This window comes from Stegastes partitus, unplaced genomic scaffold (assembly GCF_000690725.1).
Source record: "Stegastes partitus isolate 25-593 unplaced genomic scaffold, Stegastes_partitus-1.0.2 Scaffold1115, whole genome shotgun sequence".
In the NCBI taxonomy this organism is placed as follows: Eukaryota; Metazoa; Chordata; class Actinopteri; family Pomacentridae; genus Stegastes; species Stegastes partitus.
The window spans coordinates 236,726-246,185 of NW_007578846.1; the positions used below are offsets into that span (position 1 = coordinate 236,726).

Below are 9,460 nucleotides of genomic sequence, written 5' to 3' on the forward strand. Positions count from 1 at the left end.
CATGTTAGCCATCTCAACCGCCATAAAACATCTAATTAACACTGAATGCTTTAAATATTAGTCCAGCGGTTGCTTTTGTGTTCATTTCTGTGGCGATTCCAACAGAAAAGAAGCAAGCGCTGTAAAAAGCCGGCCTTATTGCTTAACAAAATAACCCCGCAGAATTATGAATATTTTGATAATAAGACCCAGGAAAGCTATTGTTAAAATCCCAAACTGATAGCGGGAGTGAATCTGGAGAGAGAGAGAAAAAATAAAAATTACTTTTTCCTGGGGAAAATTAAAACTCCACAGGCGGTCTATAATTGTCTGATTCCAATAAACTGTTACCAAATCAAGTCTCTGAATAAGCAGAAGTTTGCTCAGTTCACAACACAGTGTTCACACGTGCACCCAGGGGCCAGCAGGTAAGATAAGACAACAATATCTTCACAGTGAGCGCAGTGTTAGATGCTGGTCTTCTGCTTGAAAAACAGCCAATTTTTTTTTTTTTGGTGTCTCTGTGTTCCTCCATTCAGCCTCATGCAGCGTAGTGGAAGCTCGAGCAGTCATGTGCTCCTGCAGAGCTGTGGCGATCAGCCCAGCACGGCAATGTTTGTAAATGGGACAGTCTTCTATGGATTATGTTAATGTGGTATTCCACGCTCCCCTCTGGCATGTGTCTGACATTACAGTAACCTTTGCATGTTTAGCCAACAGTAACTATGGATGTTCATCGAGCAGGGAGGCGCACAGGACGTGCACGCACTCAGAAAAAAACCCCACGGAAAGCACGCGGAGATTAACTGTGCACGGCAAACATCTGCTCTCGCCAACCGTATTGATATCCTTTGGAGGAATTAACATCTTAAAGAAATAAGACATTTAAACTCTAAAATAAAGTTCACCCGCGTCGTCGATATCCGATCCAGTTCATCCGGTTTGTGTCGAAGGAGTGGCTGGAATGTAGAACACAAGTCTGGCCATATCACCCGAGAAAATGAGAGGAACACCGAGACTGAACTCTGTCTGCTCTGCAAGAAAACTACATTTCTAACACGGCATCTCCGGCGAGCGGTGTGAAATATGTGCCGTGCATATGTGCTCGCACCGAGGAGGATGCGGTGTGAAGTTGCTTCCTAAATTGCTGAGATAAAATTGATCTAAATGAAGTAGCGCTCAAGCCAGGAGTGACCACGAGTGTCCTGTTGTGACCGGTGTCTATAAATTACAAACACACAAAATAAGCTGTGTGGGGCTTGGAGCGAGTTTGGTAGGAGAACATGTCGCGGTGAGGGAAAAGACATTGTTGACAAGTCAGCACAAAAGATCTACACGCAAGAAAAGTGCGTTTAAAAGTGTCGACGCACGGCGAAAAAACCTCCATAACGTGGGACTCGGCGAGAAAAACTCTTTAATTGAGACTCGGCGCGTCGTCCGCCGTCCCATCGTTTTTCTATTTTTGTCTCTCCTTGCTTCACAAACGACAGACAGCGCCGTGCTGGTAGTGTTTGGTTGTTGTTGTTTCTTTTATTTATTTGTTTTTTTTCTTCCTCTAAAGCTGAGCAAATGGTCCCACCATGCCAGCGCTGATTAGGATCAAGTCGAACCACACAGCGAGATGTGCGACTGGAGTCTACAGTCTGGCGGAAACTGTGAGAAGTGGCGAGGCTTTGATGTGTAAACGTGACAGATGACGGTGATGATGGTGATGATTTTGATGATAATGGTTTTTTCTCACGGGTTGGCGAGAGGACGGCGGCAGCGGCGGCGTGCAATTCATACGTGAAGTTACGCAAAAATTTTAAAAAAGCACGTGGGCTTCTTTGGTGTTTTCGCGCCACACAATCCAATCAGTTTTCTGAAGAGTCATAGAAAAAAGGAAAACCTGTGTTAGGATTCAGAATTCTTATAAATAAAGGAAACTCCCAAGATAATCTCCCAATTATCCTCCTCTCCTCTCCTTTTGTTGTGCTGAACTGTTGGACCATTACTTCTATTATACAGAGGAAGGAGAAGGAGATCAAAAAAAAAAAAATGTCACACTGACTTCTTGAATTTTCATTAATTGCAGCAATCACAAAAAATTGCTAATTTCAAGAGGGACTTGGCGGCTGTGTTTTCCATTTCCTCTTCTGTCGGCCAGAGTGAAGAAAAAAAGGTGTGTGTGGTGGTGGGAGGGCAGCAGTTACTGTAACAGTGTTTCGGTAGTAGCCCGCAGATCTGTTCAGTATTGTGTATAAATATTCGATAGGATATGCTTGCTGTCTAAATACCTCTGAACTGACTGCTGGTCCCCGGGGAGAGCCAGCTAGCTACTGAGAGCCAGGGATAGAGGAGGCAGATAAAAGAGGAGAGACTGAAAACACAGAAAGAACAAAAAGAAAGTGAGAGCAATCAGTATAGAAGACCATCTGTTTAGAGAGTATATTTATCCACCATACATTTCCTCATGGAAAAAATAAGCAAAGAAAAAGAAAGACCCCCTCCTCTGGGATGGAGGGTGAAGAAGAAGAAGAGGGGGGTGTTCTTCCATTCACCAGCTCCACGTGGCTAATTAGCATATGTGAAGGTCAGGGTGGCGGGGTTTGGGACGCCCACCACCACCGCCACACCTGGCATCGTGCCCGACACAATGCACACACAAAGAAACCCCACATATTTGTGTGTGTGTGTGTGTGTGCCAACAACTCATAAATACTTCTTTTTTTTTTCCCTCACGTCGTTGAAGTGGGGTGAGATCCAGAGGGAGAGGATTTTAACTGTGCTGACATTTGCGAGAGTTCACATACTGATTCCCTCTCTCTCTCTCTGTACACTCGGCCAGGCCCATTCCTCAGAAGTCAGCAGGCCTCCATGTGACTCACTTCAAATATCGCCCACATTTCTGCATCTCCTGCCTGCCTATGCTTCCCTCCGTGGAAACCGAGAGGGACGGCAGCTACGTCCTCACGCGTTAATGCAACCTGCTGTGACCAAAAAAAATAAAGAAATCAATAGTAAAAAAACTATCAACATGTCAAAGGGCTTCACTTCCGCAACTTTGCCGATAAAAAGTTTCCGAATCTTTCCCCCTCGTCCGGCTGCTCAAGCAGAGAGGTAGCATCTAACGAAGACCAGACTTGTGATAAATCTGTTCTCCATAAAGCTTGAAAAATGATACTGAAATGATGATCAAATCAAGCCCCCAAAAAGACCTTGGACTATTTCATCCACATTGGAGAAGTCAAATTCTCCCATATGAACAATTAACTTTCTTCCCCAAAAACTGCTTTGGTTTTTATTTTTCCTGCCCTCCCCTGACACAGGCAGTTCGGATAAGACAGCGCTGAGAAACAGCTGACACAAAATCAACACCCGCTCGCAGCAATTAAATCCTTTCTTCAGGGCATTTACACACCAACCTTTGACTCCAGGGGATGCTGTGAATGCATAGTGAGGCCGGATACACACACACACACACACACACACACAGAGGGAAGAAAAAAACTACAATTATTTTATTAGCCAGCTAATAATACACACGCTTATGACCAGTGATGCAACTGGACAGTTGTTTTTCTTTTTTTTTTTTTTGGAAATTCTTATTATTTTTCAAAATCAGAATTAATTGGTGTTTTGTGGAAACCGCATGCAGACCAGGGATAACCCCGGCCTGCCAATTACCTAAGCAGGCTCCGCGTTTCATCCGAGGAAGATGAAAAACGCTGCGCGAGCCCCTTATCGGACGCAACAGAGCAAATTAAAATTTCACTCTAGTGTTGCTAATCAGCACTGCGCTGGCTGGCCAAGACAGAGATGTAAACAAAACAACATAAACAAACGAGTGACGGGAGGAGGAGGAGGAGGAGGAGGTGGTGGTGGTGGTGGTGGTAGGGGGGGTAGGAAGGAGATGGAGAGAGAGAGAGAGGCACATTGCGAGAGGGGCGGAGCTGTGGCTGGACTGCTTAGTGCTGACGAAAGGGCTTTAGTCTGCTCCTAGCCAGCACACACACTCAAGGACACACACACCACAAAACGAAGCACCCAAACACACACCTGCGTGCCCATTTCCTGACCAGACCCCATGGGCTGTCCGTCTGATGCAGAACATGTACCATAAATTAAATTCCAGCAGCCACAGTCAGGCCCATCACTATGCGCAGGGCTCCCTGAGATAGCCGCATAATACAAAGTGACATTGATGCATTGCTCCCATTATAAAGTCTTTGTTCGTATCACACTAATAATTCATAAGAGAGAAATGTAAACAGTATGCACTGGAGAGCACTGCAACCAGGGATCATTTCAAGGTAAGCACACTACCAAGGATGAGATTGGGTCTGGTCTTTGATATGCAGAGCTGCTGAGCTTTGATTTCAATCCTTAAAAAAAATAATGTAAAAAAAATCGCAAAACAAAGACAAAACACTCAACATAATCGTGATAAATTAGTGGAAACTGTAGATATCCATTGTTTTATTAGGTCAGGTTTTAAAAGAGTCGCTGCTGTAATTATCTAAGCAACAGCACTCTATTTCCATTTTACTAGGCCCCTCATTATTATCTACTAATTACTTTTATTGTTCTGTGTGCGTGTGTGTGTGTGTGTGTGTGTGTGTTGTGATTAGAGGATAACAGACGGATGCTCGCTACATATAAGATGAAAGTGTTGTTTCATTTATGTACCTAAATAAGTCATTAAGGCTGCACATATGCCGTTGCTATAGGTGTACGGCGAGGGAGGAAAAACACAGATTGAGACACAAAAAAAAAATGGCAGCTGACATGTAAACAGGAAGACAAACACTCAGGCGGAAGGTCATAAAACTGAACGGCGCTCGGTTTTTTCCTTCAATCAAACGCGCCGGGGTAATTTGAAAAACTGGGACAATGTCATTTTCATGAGAGAGCAAGTTCGACACGCACCTTTAAATATCTCATGCATCTCTGAAGTAGACACACACACACACACACACACACACAGTGGTGGGGCTCTGTCTTCATTTTGGTTAGTGGCCAGAGTGTAGTGAGTGTGAGGGAGGGGTGGTGGTGGTGGTGGTGTGTATATGTGTGTGTGTGTGTGTGTGTAGGGGGGGGCAGCAGTGTAAATGAGGTGCACTCGTTTCGTTCACAGCTTGCTCCTGAAGAGAGGCAGTGGGGAGGGAAATTGAATTTGAAAGAGGGGAAACTGTGCCAACAGGTGACAGAGGCGTGCTTCGACCAAACGCACTCTGAAGTGAAGCGCAGTCATATCACGGGGCCAATTTGGAGGCAGTATTATGCACTACACCGCTCGCCTTTTTTTTCACACAGCCTGTCAGCGCGCAGGAGAGCAGTGCTGCCGCTCCAAATATGAATTAAACATAGGGCTTTTGTAGCGTGAATATACTGCTGCTGAAATGTTGGTAGAGTCAAGAAAAAACAGAGGAGCACATGCACTTACTCCTCAAGTGGAAAACTGCACTGCAAAAAAAAAAAAAGTGCAGCATAAAATGTTAAACATAGGACTTGTTTAGAGGACTGAGCCGGTGGAATTATCTGCACTAAACACCTGAATATGAACAGTATAGAAGAGAACTGGCTCTTTGATGCACACACACACATATATTTAACATCCAATCTTCTCTCACAATCACTATTAATTAATATACCGAGGAGTTAGATTACTGTGGGTTTCTGGTGACCAACTTATCAACGCATAATTTGCTACAATCAATACAGCAGATCCTCCCACGCTCCAACGTTGCCTTCATTTCCTCGGCATCCAACGCAAATTGCCTTTGATTGAAACAATGTAGGCTAATGAACTGCTTTTGTTTGGCGAGAGGCAGAGATAGCATAAGCCTCGCTCAACCACCTTGCCCTCCAGTCGTCCAGATGTGCCATCCAGCGGTGCGCATAATTTAGCGCATCAACCGCAGAATAGTGGCTGTTGTGCAAGAAACGCTGGCGTGTTTTGGTTCTCAACTGGCAACTGTAGGTCTGTTGGGGGGGAATGATGCAGCACAGGGTTTGGGGGCCACCTAAGGATTCCTGAATGCAGTCCCCCCACCAAACAGAGAGAATAATTAGTAACACTTGCTTCCCTTTCCTTCACTATTACCACTAAAGACCCCTGGAGGAAGGCGGTGAGCCCCAGCTGCAGCAGAGAAAGTCAGCTTCAGGGGTTATTGTGTAAAACCGAGGGTGAAAAAGTGACTCTTTAATTATATTATAAGACAAAACTATTATATTGCATTCATATGAAATGCAAAAAAATCTCAAAATTGTGCTCTAGTAAATGAAATAGTGTAAATAAATGTGTTTCGTCTTTAAGGACAAACATTGCAGCCTTTTGTGAGTTGAAAAAAGAAATCATGAGAATAATTATCAAGAGCATCCTAACCTTCATAAAACTTCAATTATTGTATTGGACGGCCTCCAAGTCTGGAGTATTCCCATAAGACGTGAATGCAGCATCATCCAGCGCCATGGCCAGAAGATCCCTGCAAGAATCCTCCTGTTTTGTTTTTTTCCTTTTTTTTTTTTTTCTTCCTCTCTGAATGCAGTCTGCCCAGCGGGGCCACAGGGAGCCAATCAGATGGCAGACTGGGTGTCAACTGTGAGCCAGGAGTACGCAGAGCTTTAAGCCAGTTTACCTCCACTATTCAAATTCCGAACAGAGCTGCACGGGAATAAACGAGGCGCACAAGAAGCGCTCCGGCTCGACACAGAGCGCGCCGGAGGAGGAGGACATGCGGTCCTTCCGCGGCCGCAGTGTCCGTTTGACATTAAAAATCAGTCTGAAAAACGAGGAGACGGGAGATATTTCAGCTCGTTAGCGTCTGTTTGAAGCGTTTGTGTAACGTTTTCTATATGATTGTGTCACTTTGTTCGTCGAGCGCCTCGAACACCAACACGTCCTCAAAACAGGGCGTTTCTCAACGTGTCTGAAACCACGTCTGCAGAGAGGTGAATCTGACATGACTGTTTGAAAAGCTAAACTGGAAACGAAGCGGCACTGAGCAACACACAGCTTAAATGTGACCTATTAAAAAATGTGGTGGCAGAAGTCTCCAAAGCAGCTTGTTAATTAGTGTGGGCTAATTTTAAAAAGGTTCATCAGTGAAGGTTTTTTTTTTTCTTTTTGGAGATTAATGTGTTTCTCCTTCCTTTTCTCTGACACTGTAAATCAGAATAATCCAGTGGCTTTGCTTCCGCATGAAACCCCCCCTCTGATAAACATGTAACTTTCATCAACCCTCCTCCAGACAAGGTGTTTGTGATCCACACACACACACAACATCTAATTCTGAGTGGCACTGCAGCGCGCACCGGAGCGCCCTGAGTGAAGTTTCCAAAAACTCACCTGCGTCCTGCCGAGGCCTTGCCCTCCGTTGCCCGGATTAACTGTATGCGGATGGTTCCTCTGTTGCCCTCCCCAGTGGGCCGAACCGGCTCCATACTGGGGCCCCACGTCTTTCCCCAGGCCCATGCCGGCTTGCTGCTGCTGCTGCGCCGTGGGGCCGCTGTAGTCTTGATAGGCACCACCATAAGCCCGCATCATGGGGCTGGGGGAGGTCAGCAGCTGGTTGAGGGTCGGGGTGGCCCCTGATGGATGCTGCTGCTGCGGCTGTTGCTGCTGACTTTGTCCCGGGAACCTCTGGAAGCCAGCAGAAGCAGCTCCCAGAGGGGACTTGCCGTGGCTTGCTGAGGAGTTGCTGGCCATCATCATGTTCCCAGGCTGCCGGCATCCAGAGGGGCCCATCATCCCGTAGGCCCCGCCGCCGTAGCCGGCCCGGTACGGTGGGTACTGGTTGTACTGGCTGTTGTGGTACCCTGCTTCGTGGGAGTTCTCCATGCTGTTGTGAGCCGAGGAGTGCGTTATCCCCATCCCACTGCTTTGTTGCTGCTGCCCGCCATGTTGCTCATAACAGGGCCTCGGAGTGTAATAGTTGTTATTAAACTCGGAGTTGTTACTCGGTGGCCCCAAGTTGGAGGAGTGTTCATACCTGGCGCCCATCATCCTCTCCGAGGGTTTACAGGTGAGCTCCCCCTCACCTTTCCCCGGCATGTGCTGCTGCTGTGGCTCCTCCTGGCCCCCCAACAGGTTCTCCTTGCCGCCGTGGTGTTGGTGATCCATACTTCTGTCCCCCCGGGGCACCTGGCCGTTGTTATTGGCGCTGTTGTTACTTTGGATCTGTCGCTGCTGATGTGGCGCAAATTGGCCGAATTGCGGCGGCGGCTGCTGCTGCTGCTGCGGCGGCGGCTGAGACTGAGGGGGATCTCCGCTTCCCACACATTTCAGCTTGTGGTTCGCGATCAAACCCGTTTCCATCGAGGAAGTGGTTGAATTAGTCGACGCCGAGGCAGACGCGAGGTTATTCCCAGCCTTGTCGTGGCCGTCCGGAGCGCTGTGAGTCGTGGAAGTTGAATGGACCATGCTGAGCTCGTTTCGGCGGTGATGGTCTACATTATTCAGAGTCCCATCTCCAGCACCCAGCATCGGTCCACTTCGCTGTACGGTCCCTCCTCCTCCACCTCCTCCGGATTTCCCCGAATTGAGCTCCGGACCCAAACCGCCGGATAATTTCTTATTTTTGTTATTAGTTCTGGTCGGAGCCGATGCCACTTGCGCAGCCATGGTCACTCCAACATTTCAGCGCGCAGTGACAGCAAGCCCCGACCAGCCCTGCGCACAGAAAATAATACAAGAGGGAAAGGAAAAAACACAAGCTGGGAGGTGAAAAATATTTTCAGTGGAAAAGCAAGCTTTGTTCTAGCGCTGGTGTTGCTGTGGTGGTGGTGGAACGGTGCGTCAGTGAGGCTTCATGTTGAAAGTTTCTCTGCCAGGTTTAAACGAAACTTTTTTTTCTTCCCCCCTCCGCCTCTCCTCCATCCCGGTTCTCAGTAATATGTAGCAGCGTCTCCCGGAGCCCTTGTGGCCCAGCATGGCATGAGAGAGAGCGGGCTCTACCAGCTTATCCACCTCCAGGGCTCCGGCGCGCCTCACATGTAAAATCCGGACTGGAGTAGCGAGCCATTACGCACGCTGCATTCTCATATTTCTATGTTTTACTTCGCTTTGTGGGTTGATTTTGCCACTATCGAGATACACTGAGGTGCCAGTGTCATTTTAGATCAAAAAACATTCAAGTAATTTCAATATAATATCGAGATTTCTCCTGTTAGCACCTCAGTCGACCCAAAAATGACGAATTCCTTCAATTTAAAGAGCGTTTTACCCCCAAACCACCGTGACTGCTGTGGAAATTCCAAATTACGCGCGTTGCTTTCTCTTCCACTCCACACTGACCGTTCAAATTAACACACTGGCACATGTTAAGTTTGCCTGAGCGAGTTTCTGCGCCATTATCCAGGTCTGATTTTCCCTCTCCCCACCCTCTCTGTCCCTCGGCTCAAGCCAGTTCTCTGCAGCTCTGACAGCAGTCGGACACGCAACCACAAGCGGTGCGCAATAATGTTGCCATCGGAATAAGAATGTAATCACACTTTATAA

The 9,460-nt window shown here is 47.1% G+C and overlaps 1 protein-coding gene across 1 annotated transcript in view; it reads right to left on the bottom strand.

Annotated features, from left to right (window-relative positions):
* The window catches only part of LOC103368034 (AT-rich interactive domain-containing protein 1B-like), a 193,016-nt gene extending 184,141 nt beyond the window's left edge, over positions 1 to 8,875 (bottom strand). The window contains exon 1 of the mRNA XM_008296268.1: positions 7,310 to 8,875. Coding sequence (XP_008294490.1) covers positions 7,310 to 8,584 — 1,275 coding nt within the window. The 5' untranslated portion in view covers positions 8,585 to 8,875. The remainder of the gene's footprint in view (positions 1 to 7,309) is intronic.
* Between the last annotated feature and the right edge of the window lie 585 nt (positions 8,876 to 9,460).